At 43.5% G+C, this 14,513-nt stretch overlaps 1 protein-coding gene and 1 long non-coding RNA gene across 7 annotated transcripts in view; one reads left to right on the top strand and one right to left on the bottom strand.

Moving 5' to 3' along the window:
* Positions 1–14,513, top strand: part of WWC3 (WWC family member 3) — a 216,659-nt gene that overhangs the window by 111,454 nt on the left and 90,692 nt on the right. For all 6 annotated transcript variants that reach the window (XR_012898891.1, XM_075915061.1, XM_075915044.1 and 3 more), the window contains exon 8: positions 4,500–4,573. Coding sequence is in view for 5 of the 6 variants with exons in the window: in XM_075915061.1 (XP_075771176.1) it covers positions 4,500–4,573 (74 nt within the window). In the remaining variant the exon portion in view is untranslated. The remainder of the gene's footprint in view (positions 1–4,499; positions 4,574–14,513) is intronic.
* Positions 616–9,793, bottom strand: LOC142823765 (uncharacterized). The gene is made up of 3 exons (XR_012898897.1): positions 9,699–9,793; positions 1,631–1,772; positions 616–914 (listed from the first exon to the last, which is right to left on the bottom strand). It is a non-coding gene; the product is annotated as an uncharacterized LOC142823765 (long non-coding RNA).

Genomic DNA, 14,513 nt, shown 5'->3' with positions numbered 1-14,513 from the left:
AGGGCAGGACGCTCGCTCCAGGTGAAGGGGCGGTTCCGACTGTCCTGGAATTCCTCCTCCACCTGCGGAAATAGGGCCTGGCCACAGCCTCCCTAAGGGTGTACTTGGCGGCCATAGCAGCCTTCCACGCCGGGGGTGGGGGTGGGGGGGTCAAAGGTCTATCTTTGCCAATCCCTTGGTTAAAAGATTTCTAAAGGGAGTCGACAGGATGATGCCATATGAGAGACCTCCGGTACCGGCTTGGGACCTTAACCTGGTCCTGACTGCCCTTATGAAGCCCCTATTCGAGCCCCTGGCTTCATGCTCTTTGATACATCTGTCCTATAAGGTAGCTTTCCTCGTGGCCATTACCTCGGCCAGGCAGGTGTCAGAGCTTAGGGCTCTCACCTCAGAACCACCTTACACGGTGTTTTTTAAAGATAAGGTGAGGTTGCATCCACACCTGGGGTTTCTTCCCAAGGTGGTCTCGCACTTCCACATGTCCCAAGATATTTACCTGACAGTGTTTTACCCCAAGCCACATGCGTCACCCAGGGAACAGGCTCTGCACTGCCTGGACGTTAGGAGGGCGTTGGCTTTTTATATAGATAGGACACGAGAGTTTCGTAAGTCAACTCAATTGTTTATTTCAGTGGCTGAAAGGATGTGTGGTCAGCCAGTCTCGGTGCAGCGTATATCCTCGTGGATTACTTCCTGCATTCGACTGTGCTATAAGGGCGCGGGTAGACCACTGCCACGCATAACAGCACATTCCACTAGAGCCCAGGCAGCGTCGGCGGCGTTCCTGGCCTGCGTGCCAATCTTGGAGATCTGCAGGGCAGCTACCTGGTCATCGGTGCACACCTTTGCAGAGCATTATGCAATCACGCAGCTGGCCAGGGAGGATGCTGCCGTCAGGACGGCAGTTCTGTGTTCTGCAGAATAATAAAATAATAGTTAGTCACCTTCCCACCCCGCCTCCAGAGGGGGGACACGGCTAGGGACTCACCTAATCAGAATGGACATGAGCAAGCACTCGAAGAAGAAGAGGTTACTTACCTCGTAACTGTAGTTCTTCGAGATGTGTTGCTCATGTCCATTCTGCATCCCACCCACCTCCCCGTGTCGGAAGGAGCTGGCAAGAAGGAACTGAGGGGTGGGAGGGCCAGCAGGGGTATATATGCACCACTATACCAGCGCCACTCCAGGGGGCTTCCTGCTGGCCCTATGGATACTGCTAAGGGGAAAAAAAAAGCTCCGGAATCCGTGCACGTGGCGCGCGTACACCTGATCAGAATGGACATGAGCAACACATCTTGAAGAACTACAGTTACGAGGAAAGTTACCTCTTCTTAACCTAAGTTTATCGGGTAGTCGACTACTCGAATAGTCGCTTACATATGTAGTTCGTTTTCCATTTTAATTCAAAAATGTTTTAGCTGCGATGGAATGGATGCTCAGAAGAAAATATTGGATTTTTTTTTTCTGTTTTTAACAAAGATCCATTTTGGATTAATAGTGTATGCAGCTAGTGTTCACTAGTTCTGTGTTTTGTGATTCTGATCCTCAAACATGCAAAAGGCCTTTGAGAAATGTGTTTACAGGAGAATTTGTTCCTCCATTTGATCAATCTGAGCTGAAGGATTCTTACCTTCACTATGACCAATGTGCAGATGGCAGAGTAGATTCTGAATGATGGAATGTTCACAAGCCTCCCAGTCTATGGTTTTGCTGTTTTTGTTGTGCCATTGTTGTCAGCTGTTTGCACTAAGCATCAATCTTTTACAGCCATGCTGGAGGGGGGGAAAAAGGTTTTAAGTGCCCAGTTTGACATTTGCCTTAAGACCTCTGAGCTGTTATGTTTCTTTACTTCAGTTATTGTCTCTTTTTATATGGATTAAACGATTCAAGGTCCAAGTTGATCTCTACCTCTTTCCTCTAAGTTGAAGTGAAATTTACAATTTAAATTAAGGCTCTAATATATTTTATTAAGAACCCACTATCTTCTTGATCTGGTCTGTCAATTTTTGCTAGCATTTCCTTTAAGCCCTTCTTTAAAACACATTAAAAAAAAGTAGATGAACATCACACTTAAACAGCCCATTTAAATTAATCTGTCATATGTATACCTGTTAGAGATTACCTTTTACTGTTACTTCAGTCATTTGAAGGAGCTTTTCATGGGCAAAAAGCAAGCATCTGCTTCTGAGGACAGTTGAAGTGGAGTTGTAAGAGCCCATTCACAGGTAGAATTAGATAGAATTAGAATTGGAATGTTATTTCAGATACAGAGCTTGTTATGATTCAAGAGCTTTAAGTTAGCCAGCTTTTTTTTTTTAAGTATTGTATAGCATGTATTGTTCTTTGGTCTGTTTTCACTCTCATCCATTTCACCCATTTCTATTATTGGTTAGTTAAAATTCTTCAGTAAGTATTGACAGAGCTGAGTAGAAAGGGAAATACAACATATAATTGTGGTCTGTGTAGAGCCATGGTCACCAACCAGTAGATCGTGAGCTACCGGTAGATCTCAGGGGCTCTAAGAGTAGCTCTTGAGCCCCCTCTGAACTGCGCGCCTGCGCAGTACATTTACATTAGATTTCCTCATTTGAGGAGCAGCTACTCACCGAGCAACACCACAGGTGAGTAGCTGCGAGGAATGGTGGGAGCTGGGAGGTCGGGAGGGCTGAAACACCCCAGCCAGCTGACTGTGGCTGTCAGCTGAAAGAGGCTGCCCTGCGCTCCATCTGATTGGCGGCTTCTCCTCTGCGCCTGCCCACGTGGAGCTTGGTGCACCCTGGCTGAGCACCATGGCCAGCTGGCCGGGCAGCCACTTTTCTTCCCGGCTGCCCTGCGCTCAGTCCAGGGAGGCTGCGTCTAGCTCCAGCTGTGCTAGAGCAAGCTTCCCAGGCTGAGCGCAGGGCAGCCGGGCGGGAGCAGAGAAGTGGCTTCCCGGCCAGCTGGCCATGGCGCTCAGTCAGGGTGCACCAAGCTCCACGTGGGCAGGCGCAGAGAGGAAGCCGCCCGATCAGCTGGAGCGCGGTTCAGCCTCCGCTGGGCTGAAGGCCACAGCCAGCTGGCCAGGCAGCTTCTCCTCTGCACCAGCCCACATGGAACGTGGTGCACCCTGGCTGAGCACCACTTCCAAATGTTGAAAAACCTCTTCCAAATGTTGGAAAAACCTTTTAAAAAAAGGAGCAGTATAAGGATTGGGGATAGCAAGTGATGGAGAGGAGGAGAATAGAGAGGGCGGGGCTTCAAGGAACGGGCGGGGCGGTAGATCTTGGCTTGGTCTGTCATTTTAAAAAGTGATCTTGGGTGTAAAAAGGTTGGAGACCACTGGTGTAGAGTTTAAGAGAACTGAACTTGCTCTAACCTTTTCTCACATAATCCAAAGTGAGAATCCTGTGGTGCAAGTGGAAAGTCATTTGTTGAAACTGATGGTGGGTCAGATTGCAGAACCACAATTTACCAGAAGGATAATAGCCATGTTCTCAGCTTCAGAATGCACACTGAGTAACATCTAAGACAACAAACTTCAGTATATTTTGAAGACTGTATGGTATAGATTAGGTTAGAAACTATAAATATATAATTGCATATAAGGATAATCCGTGTACTCCTGAATTGGAAAAATCTGGAGAATTAGTAGCAGCTAGTGTTTGTGAGGGGGAAATTGGCATATTGTGTTACCTGAGGTGTCCAGCCAGTTCTGAAGCTATAGTGGCTACTGCTATATAGAATTGCCATCTCAACTGGTCAAATAACCTCATGTGGCTAGCATGTTGGATGCCACAGGACTGGAAGCTCAGTGATTTGGTGGGTATGGGGACCCAAAGAAGTTATATTAAACTATATGTCTCTGGGTGGGGAAAGGAACTGAAGCTGCTTGTGAGGGAGCATATTGCCTGAGAGTTTGCAAATGAGAGCTAACTTCATGTCACTAAGAATTGCAGCTTGGTGATTCCGGAAGCAGCTGTAGCACATTGCAGTAAAACTATTTAATCTGTTGTTTATTTCTAGATAATTTCAAGAAAAAGAACTTGAATTCCAGTGACTAAAATACTGACTAATGCTTCAACATGTAGGAGCAAAAACCCCAGTGGCTGCACTGAATTTTCCAATAAAATAAGAATACTACTGTAATAAGCAGTTGAATATTACATTCTTTTGATACCTCCTATTCTTTACATATTGAGGTCTATCTTAGGAAGGTCTTGACACTAACTATTTGTTACTAATTGTTACTAACTATTTTAATTTCCAGGGAGGCTGTTTAATGAGAAGGCTAACTTTACACTTAATACACTTTTAGGTAATTTTTTTAATAATCCAATTTTGTATCTTAAGAAACCAAGCTATTTCTTGCAGACACATTTTTGTTTGAAACATTTACAGTTTTTGGTAAGCTTGGTGGGGAGTCTACATTTTATTTATGCTCTTTTTACAGTATTTGTTACTAATGTATGTTGTGTTTCTCCACCTTCCCTCTCTTCCTGGTCCTCAATGCCCCAACACAGTTTTGCTTCAATGATAAAACAAGACTTGTGGACAAAGTAAGACTAAACTGGCAATATGAAGAGGCCAAAAAGAGGTAAGTAAACTAAGACTATTTTCTGTTCTTTGTGACTGATACTTTGGAAATTGATTTGAAATCCAGCATTATTACTTTCAGTTTGCCTACTAAAATAATGTTTGATTAATTAACTTAATTTGCTTGGTCCAGAGCTAGTTAAGGTTTACTGTAACATAACATTATCAGTAATATTACAATGCTTGTTTTCAGGGGAAAAGCCAAGTCTCTGACCTACAGAGACACACAGTTGCAGTAGTTTAAAACTTTGGCTTTATTAAATCATTGCAAAACTCTGCGTGGATGCTCTTTAATTAAGTCCAGTTTATATCTGTTTAGATTGTGCTGGTAAATTTACAGGACAAGCTAACCAATACAACCAGTTTTAAGTTGATATAAATATGACTAAATAAAAGTTTGCACTAGCTTAACTAAATCAGTATAGATGGGCTTAAAACTCAAAATGAGTAAGTAAAAACAAAACTTTCTTAACTGAACAGCAGTGCTTTTAAACATTCAAGTTCTTAAATAATTTAAAAGGGTGGTTTTTATTTTTTAAAACAATGTTTGAAAATGTTTAAAACAATGTTTAAAACAATGTTCATCTGTCACTAATTGCTTCTGTTGTATCTGGCTACTTAGTGATTTGGTTTATTTTTTGCCAATGTGCAAATCAGGGGTGGACAATAATTTTTGGAGGGGGGGGGCGCTACAAGGTTTTGGAAAGTGATCAAGGGCTACACTTTTCTGTGGGGGAGGTGTGAGGTTTAGGATGGAGGCTGGGTACAGAAGAGCACACAGGGTAAGGGACTGGGGTGCAGGACACAGTGTGAGGTCTGAGGGGAGTTTGGGTGAAGGAGGGGTAGTGACTTGGGTCAGGGGATTCAGGTGCAGAGTACAGGAGGGAGGGTCTAAGTGCAGGAGAGGATTCTGGCTTGAGGGAGGGATGTAGTAGAGGGTACAAGGTTTGGGAGGGAGTTGTGACCTGGGGCAGAGGGTTTGAATGGTGACCTGGAGGGAGGGAGTTGGGGTTCAGGAAGGGCATGGGTACCAGAGGCAGCTCTAGGGGGGGAGGTGCTTACCTAAGCATCTCCTGGCCAGCAGCCCTGCAACACTCCCAAGGCAGGCTGGGCTCCCTGCCTGCTGCAGCCCCAGACCACTTAAAACTGCAGGCTGCTCCCTCCATGTGGCTCTCAGCTCTGGGAGGCGGGAGAGGCTTGTGCTGCCCTCCTCCCCCACACCAGTCTTTCAGCTCCTATTGGCCGGTTGTTTCCAGCCAATAAGAGCGGAGAGATTGGCTGGGGTCAGTTTCTATTGGCTGGTGGTTTCCGGCCAATAGGAGTTGAGGATTGGCCTGGTGGAGAGGAGATCACATACAGCCTCTGCCTCCCTTCCTCCAGAGAAGAGGCACATATGGAGTAGCTTGGTGCTTAAATCAGTGGCTGCTGAATGCCTGAGCATCCCAGCAGGGGGAATCTGGTGGCATGGCAGGCAGAGGTATCTTGCCCACCCCTGGCGTAAATCCTGCAAAACTAACATAGCTCTGTAAAAGTAAATTGGGCACTCTCCTGCTTTATGCATCAAGAAAATGAACTTACTTGTTTGCAGTGTTACTTAGCGCCTGCGTTCTCCCCAAATTAAGTACTCAGTTACCCATATAATTCCATTCAAGGTGATAGGGTAGCACATAGTATAATTGGTAATTTGAGGAAAATTAGATTGCATTGGTATAACTGTACTTTCTTAAGATAGAGGTGGTACCACCACCTTTTATTAAGATTACCCGACACTTCCCACAACCCAATAACATATAACTTTGCCAAAACGTAATCTTTGGGTCTAACGTTTTCTAAGCCAGGTGTCTGCCTTAGCCACAGTTTTTTTCAGCTTTCCAGCCATGTGTTTCAAGCATTTCTGAGAATAAGGCTAGGAAAAAAACCCTTAAATCCATAATAAATTCTGATAACCTTTTCTTTCAGAAACTATAGCACCTCCATACTTAGAAGCAGAGATTTGGGAGGGAGGTGGTGTTAACTTTGTCAGGGATTTGCTTTTCTCCATCTCTGTAAAAATCAGAATAATCTTGGCCCAAGTTAGAATAATTGCATTCCACACACGCTTGATGGTGACTTGCTGGAACTTCACAGCTAAATTCTCTGCAGGTTCTGTCCATACTGAGCATAACTCCCTCCCAGGCTGAACAGGATTCAGTTGCTGGTGTGGGCCAGGGTAAGCACCACAACTGAAAGCAGGGAGGCTGACTCTCTTGTAAACCCAGTACACTTCTGCTAGGCCCAGGGAGTGAACAAGAGGAAGCTGTCTGTTCTGAATGCACAGGGCACAAGAGTTGGATGTGGGAGAAGTGGAGAGGCAGTAGATTAGGACCGAGAATTGGTTAGGAGTGACTGGGATTGGTTGGGAAAGGAGACCAGGACTGGGAAACAGATTGTGCAAGGAACCTACGGGAAAAGACCAGGATTGAGAGCTGGTGAGGATGGAGAACATGGGAAATGGGGCCTGGGACTTGGAGGCAGGGGAAAACAGATGAGAGGGGAAGCTGGGAATGATAGGGCAAGGAGCTAAGGGATGGATAAGGGCTAGGAATATCTGGAGAACAATTGTGGGAGGAGGAATCTGGGGATGAGACAAAGACTTGTTGTACAGTGAGACTGGAACTAGGGTGGGAAGCCTGAGGAGTATTTTGGAACAGGCTATGTGAGGAGAATGGCACTGAGATGAAGAGCTAGGAACATGTTGAAAGGCATAGGGTAGAAGAGGTCATGTTTGAATGAAATGGATAGAAGAGTTTGTGTCTGTCAGATACATTCCCTCCAAAGGCTGGAGTGGCACTTAAGATTCATGAATCTTATCTGTGTTCTGCTGCCAGCAAATATCACTGAAAACCAATTGTCGAAGTGTATATTTCATCTCCCTGTAGTGCTGGACTGCATAGCGCAGTGGTGCCCAATCTTCTCCTGGTGTGCTTCTTAACAGTAATGGACACTAAGACTTCCTCAGCAGATGGGAAAATGGCAGAGCTGGGGGCAGAAATGGGGATGGGGAAGGAGTTGGGGCAGAATTGTCCTGGTGGCAGGGACAGGAAATGAGGGCAGAGCAGGGCTGGGTGCATAGCAGGGCATAGACTGGGGCTGGGCTGGGGTCAGAGCAGGAAGTGGAAGGGGGAGGTCTCTGGCCCCACTGCAAGCTCCCCTCACACCTTCCTCAGGCTTCCCTGAGGGGCACACCCTACAGTTTGGGACACCTGTCATAGTGGATGCCAACCAACCAATGCTATGAGTTGGAATAGCAAAAGTCTGTGTGGAAAATTTAAACATTCAGATGTTGTTGAGGACCTGTGTAGGTATCAGTGTGATGCTACGCGATATTTTTTTTTTTTTCAGTTGAGATTTTATTTAGAAGTTAGGAAATGCTAGAATTAAGGCTGTCTACACATCATGTATGCTTAAAAGCAATATGATATAATCTTTAATTATGTGATCTCATACTTTTCCACAGATCTCCTCTCACATTCAGTGTATGATATAGACCTGTTCCTGAAATCAATCAGGATCATGTAGTGAAAGGGGGGGATATAGTTTCCAGGACCATTTCACTTGTTCCAGAAGTGGAGAGGTATGACTTGGGCAGTGTTTTGCTGAAAGAGGATGTAGGGTGTCACTGGGAAAGGCAGTTGAATGCTGCCCAGGGACAGAAAGTGTCCTTTGACCTTGCCTCTCCAAGGTCAGAGAAGTCCTGTGCAATATTAGTCAAGTCAGTTGTTTCAGGGTTGGAAGAAACATCTTTTATTTAATTTTTAAAAAGCACTGTTTGTTTGTTTTTTTACTTTGTTTTATATAAGCTGAAATATTGACGGGGGGAGCTAGAAATTTAACTCTTTGAATTGTTTAAAAGTTTTTTCAAGTTGTTGCTCCTTAAATAATCCTATTTTGTTTCTTAGGGCCACATGTATGTTGCTTGATTGTCCAACTGTGATTGTGATTTGGGAGGGAAGAAAAAATTGTAATATGTTTCACTGGATCATTGATATGTATATAATTAGGAAAACATGACTGAGGAACACTTCTAAAGGTGCAGACATTTAGAAAGTATAGTTTCGTAACATGTTGGTTACAGACCTGTTAAACGCTGGCCCAGGCTCTGCCCCACATTTACAGTCTGACAGATGTGACATTGATCAAGGATGAAGGAGAGAAGTGAGGTTTACACAGTACAATAACAGTTTACTTTTATCTTACTATTTCTACACTTCCCTCCTAGAAATTTGTGTTTGATGCTGGGAAAAACATGTCCCCTGCTTCTTTGTGTCGTGGTATGTTGCACAAGCATAAATAGAGGGGAAATGCTGAGCATTCCATTAAGGGTGAGGTACTTCTCTTATCTGTACATCAATAAGTGACCTTATTAAAACCTTTCTCTACATACTAAATTTAGACTTTTTTTATTGAATAAAAAGGCCCTCTGCATTGAAAGTATTTTTCAAAAATTGCCACAAGGTTAAATTTTTTCTGCCCCGGAGAACAGCTTTGACAGTGATCTGTTGTTCAACAGAAGTATTTTAGTTGCTTTAAAAAAAAGTATCTATTTTGACCAGCAATGTACAGTAGTGATCAGCATTTTAACTTTTGAGTGAAACTGCACAAAGCTCATTTTGCCCTCAACCAGTTATCTCTGGTCACATTCTTTTTTTATCATGCATTCCTTCCCTTTAGCTTGTTGGCATTTCTGTAGAGCTTTTGTCTCCATTAAATATTTTTTGTCTGCAGCCTTGCTTGGCTGATGAAACTTCTACTGTAACTGCATAGCGTGGGTGCAGGAATGTGCTGTGTTGGATTAAAATCTACAAACTAGAAAATTAAAATGCTGCAGTATATAATAATTGTCAAACATTTTACCATGACATCTTGCTTCTCAAATGTAACATGGAATCAATTTGTTAGACTGGAAACAGTGAATCAATGTACTATACAATAGTATACTATACAAGCTCCTCTGTTTGTTTGAAAACAAATAAAAGTTAACAGGAAATTTAAAATAGACTCACAGTAGAGTGGAAACCACTTCCTTTTTATCTTTCTAAAAAATGGAAAAATGTACAAATGTTAATATAGAGCATGCTATATCCTACCTGTTCTCCAGAAGACTGCGCCAATTCAAGTAACAGTAACCTTTTGGCTTTGCCATATGATTTTTTTAAAGTTTGATTTACATGTTGTTGCATAGCCTCTTGGCAGGGAAATGCAAGTGTGAGATTTCAACTTGATCTCTCTAGGAGAGGAAAGACCTACTAGCAATAGAACAAGTTCACGTGTCTAATTTTACTCCCTAGCGTCCCATTGAAGGTGATCTGTTTTTGAAATCCTCCTTCAAAAATTCTCCTCCTATGCTATTCTTAGTGACATAAATGAAAACATACACAGATTTTCTGCAGTTTCCCACTCTAAGGATAGTGGATAATTTGCATTTCCTGTCATTCTTCGTGTGAGCAGCTTCTGCTGGATGGACTTGGGGATTCTAACTGCCTTAAGTTCTGGAGAAAACATCCTCTCTTCACATTGAATCTGTTGCTCTGCACAGAAGCTCATAATCCATGTTTGTTACTATTCAGCTGAGGTTGAACATCTCTAGTCTGGCACCCTGGGGGCTTGACCCATGCTGAACTAGAGAAGATTCTAAACCAGGGGAGGCCAGTGCAGACTGCAAGTGGGTGCCATAGGCATCCTCAGAATTTGTGCCTGGCATGGGGGACCCGCTGCCAGACCCCCGTTCCAGCTCCTATGCGCCAGACCTTATGCTGCCACCTGGGATTCTAGATTTTGGCAGCAAGTCCCAGCCGCTGGTTCTAGCCCCGTCCCTGCTGCACCCCTGCCCCATCTCTTTCCCCTCTTTTTCTCCCACATGAGCCCCATTCCAACTCCTCCACCTCCTTCCTTGGGCTTCCGGTGTCATAAATCAGCTGATTTGTGGTGCTTTGGAAGCTCTTGTGGGGGGCGATGGTGTGGGAAGGGTGCTGCTAAACATGGATCTGGGCATGTGATGGAAGGCAGGGCCAGAGGAGGGAGTTTGGTGCCGTTTTTCCACATGAGTGCTTCAGTCACAGAGTACTCATGGTGTCGCTGCTGATGCCAGTTAACAGAATCCCATAGTACAGCTTCATCCTCTACTCCTTATTCTGCCCTCCCCCATCTTTGACAAAAATATCAGTAAAAGCGATCTCCATGGGATTTACTATTGGTCTGTGAGCCCCTACCAGTCTGGTCCTGAGGAACTAGGAGATGGGATGGGTGGTAATATTAATACAATCTTACTTGGAGCAATGACTCAAGGTCCTTCTTGAAGCACTGGTTTTGGCTTCAGTTGCTATATCAGTGAGCACCCACCTCTTCAAAAAATAGTTTGTGGAAGCTGGAAAAGCCTCTGCAGACCAAAATTGCCGCCTTTGACAGTTCTGAATGATGCTTGTAGTTCAGTGATTTATATGACCTTCCATCAGCAGCACCATTCTAAAATATTCCAGTAACTACGCCACATTTCCCTTGAAGTATGTGATTATGCTGCTGGACAAGGTGCATAGTTTCTTTCTAAAATGCAAATTAGGGGGAGTGCAGGTACATGTTAAAAGAAAACCTCGTGATGCAGTGTTCATTAGTAGTACCATAATATGGGCAAGTCTGTTTTTTGACAGAGAGAATAGGGGGAAAAAGCTATTTAAATTTTAAATCAGGAATCAAAATTCTCAGTTTTTGTATTCGGCACTGTTGGTCAAAAAAATTTGCACAGTGACACTGCTTGGCTTTAATGAGATTGGTATGAATTCACAGTTAAACTGATCGTACCAATGATAGCACTAGTGATAGAGTGTCAGTGAAATACATGATCATGTAGCTAGTTTTAAGGTCAAAATGTGCAAAAATGATTTAGCTGTTGTATGTGTGCCAGATGAAAAAACAAACCAAGAGCTGTAAAGAGAGAGAAATTATTCATTTCCAACAGAAAGGGAGAGATTTAAAACTGTAACTTGGGTAATGCTGAGGAGCTTTAAATTTGAACTCTTGCTTTGTGAAAGGTTGAATTAATGTAAATAAAAGTGCATATAAAAATCTGTTTTACTGCTGTTAATCATTTGAGTACATGTGTACATTTTAGGGATATTATAATGTGTTGTGCAAAGGTATATCAGCTGAAATTTTCAAGATACACATTTTCATGTGTGGGAGGAGGGGCAGGAGCTAGTGCTCAGGGGACTTTTAAGCTGGCTCTGCTGAGCACCGACTCCCTCCTCCCCCATTCACTGTATCTGGGAGGGGGGGAAGTTGGCTTGATGGGAGCGAGTATATGAAGGGGGGACTGGCTTCAAAGCCGACTTCTCATGTATTCCAACTCCCACTGTCACCCCTCCCCCACACTACTGCCTCTGATTCAGAGACAGCAGCATGGGTGTGAGGAGGCAGTCCTGTGGGACCCAGTATTTGTAGGGAGTTGACTTTTAAGCCAAGTCCCTGTGAGTACCAGCTCCCGCTTCCTCTCCCCACAGATTGCGCTGCTATCTCTGTGGGAAGCAGCAGTGAGGGAGGTGGTGTGGCAGACGGCTCCACAGATGCCATCTTAAAAGCTGGCTCCCCACGCTCACCATTTCCCACCTCCCCTCAATGGGGGTAGGAGGGCTGAGATGGTAGCTGAGATGACTACTCACTCACATCCCTAAATTTCTATACTCTTGCCAGTAATCAAGATGCCAGTAGTTTATTGCAAGTAGATGTTGATGACTCATTAGATGTGTAATCTGTTACCTTAAACAAAACACACGGATTTTCATCGCTTCTGATGCCAGTTGATTTTCAACTCTACAAATCATGGCTTCCTTACTTGGAGGGATCTCGCATGAGGGCATAAGCAATAACTTGTACCTTCCTTCTCTAGTCTGAGATCAGATAGCATCATTTTTCAGAGTTCTTTCCATGTACTGCAGAAAATACTAACCTGAACTACAAAAGCTTAGATTAGTGGTCAATGAACAATTCGGGATTTGGAGTTTGTATTTATGCAAAGGAGATTAGTTGCATCCTGCAGGGGTGTTTGGATTATTCCATTGCATCAGTCAGTCAAGTAAGAAAGCAATCCTGGTATTTTATAAAGGCTTTAAATCCAAAAGACATGTCTGTGTGTGTCAGTGTATTGAAACACTCATAGCAGCAGTATTAGGGCAGCACAGTGATGACTTCGTAGTTGAAGTTGTAAGTAATTTTCCATTCTAGGGCAAGATCCTATAACTTGACATTTCACAAATATTGCTCTTCCTGCCAAGAGTTGTTTTGGCAAGGTCTGGGTATATAAGACATGCTGTTTGAGACATGTGACTTGAGAGGGAATATTTCATCCTAAGTGAAGTCTTCTAATGTATTTTTGTCATCTCAAAAAAAGAAATTAGTCTTAGGCACTTGAGATTTTCTGACATGTTTGTTTTGAACTATAACCTTCTAGTTTCCTGACATTCAAACATCTGTTCTTCTGTTATCACTAAAATGAGTGCTGTAATTAATACATATGTATTTAAAGCCTTAGCTTTATTTGTTGAGTGTTTAGTATTTGGAATGTTGTGCATTAATAAAGGAATTTCTATTTCTAAAAATCACAGCATCTTCAAGGCAGGCTAGAAAAGCAATTGTATGCATTTATTACACATTAGAGTTAGATGTCCCTTTAAATAACACACTCTTCATAATGTGTGATCAGGAGTGGGGAAAGGAACAAAAGGGAGGGTAAAAATGAATAGATATTTTTTTAAAAAGACTCTGCCCTTTATTGGCAAGGAAATAGCAGCTCCCCAGCCAGTATTAATCACTGTATTATAACATTTCTCAGCTTCCTGAGAAAAAACAGTACTAAGTATGGCCAGGAAAGACTTCTCCCAACAGAAACAATACCCAGCATAAAGTTTATTTCATATTGCCATCTGGAAAAAAAATGGTCATCTGCAACATCAGGTGGAAAAAAAAATCAAGTGTCAATATAAGCCATATACCAATGATATGATGGCCTTATATTTATTTTTTTAAAACAATAATATTTCAGAGTTTTTTATAATGGAAAATGATTATTTTTATAGCTTTCATGTGGATGCATCTAGTAAGGTTCATACTTACCATATTTCATTTGTGCATGGAGCACTGTATTTTACAGAGCCAACCAGTAGTATTTCCTTCTTTTAATGTGAATTGCTAACTTCCTCTGCAATACAAGTGAAAGCACACTTGTGAATTGGTATTGTATATTTTACATACTTTGTGCTTCAGCTATTGTGCATGCATTCCAGCTGTGGTTTCCTGAAGAACATCTAGACCCATGGGTTCCCAAACTGTGGAGCATGAAGAAATTCCAGGGGGGGAGCGAGGTGACCCACCCCCCTCCTCCCCCAAAATAGTTTTGCTGCTATTTTGGGGTGGGGGGGTGGGGAGAGGTAGATGCCGAAAAGTTTGGGAACCACTGAACTAAACCATTAAATGGAATGACAGGACTAGGAATAATGACTAGTGTTTATCCACTCACCTACATCCATTGTTATGTTGGTTCCACACTGAAAAGAGTCAGGAAACATATCCCATGACTAAGGATGTCAGTGTGTACTCATCTGTATGATTAACCAAGAAGACTAACCCAGAAGACTAGGCTTATTGGCTAATCTTGGAAACTACATTCATTTCCCTGGCCCCCCTCCCGCTGCCTCTGTATCAGAGTCAGTAAGGTGGAGGGCAGGAGTGCTTAAAAGTTGATTCCTCCCAGCACTGGCTCTGTGATGCCACCTGCTCCTCCCACACTGCTGCCTCTATCAGTGGCAGCAGCGGGGGGAGGGGAGGCTGTTGCGCCACATCCCACGGAGCAGCCTCTGTCCACAATGAGCCTGCTTCACCTCCCCTGTCTGTGGGGATCTCAACCCCCCCCCCCC

The sequence above is a fragment of the Pelodiscus sinensis genome, chromosome 1, assembly GCF_049634645.1.
Source record: "Pelodiscus sinensis isolate JC-2024 chromosome 1, ASM4963464v1, whole genome shotgun sequence".
NCBI lineage: Eukaryota > Metazoa > Chordata > Testudines > Trionychidae > Pelodiscus > Pelodiscus sinensis.
The sequence above is the reverse complement of the archived record's forward strand: the minus strand, read 5'-3'. Positions and strand labels throughout refer to the sequence as shown.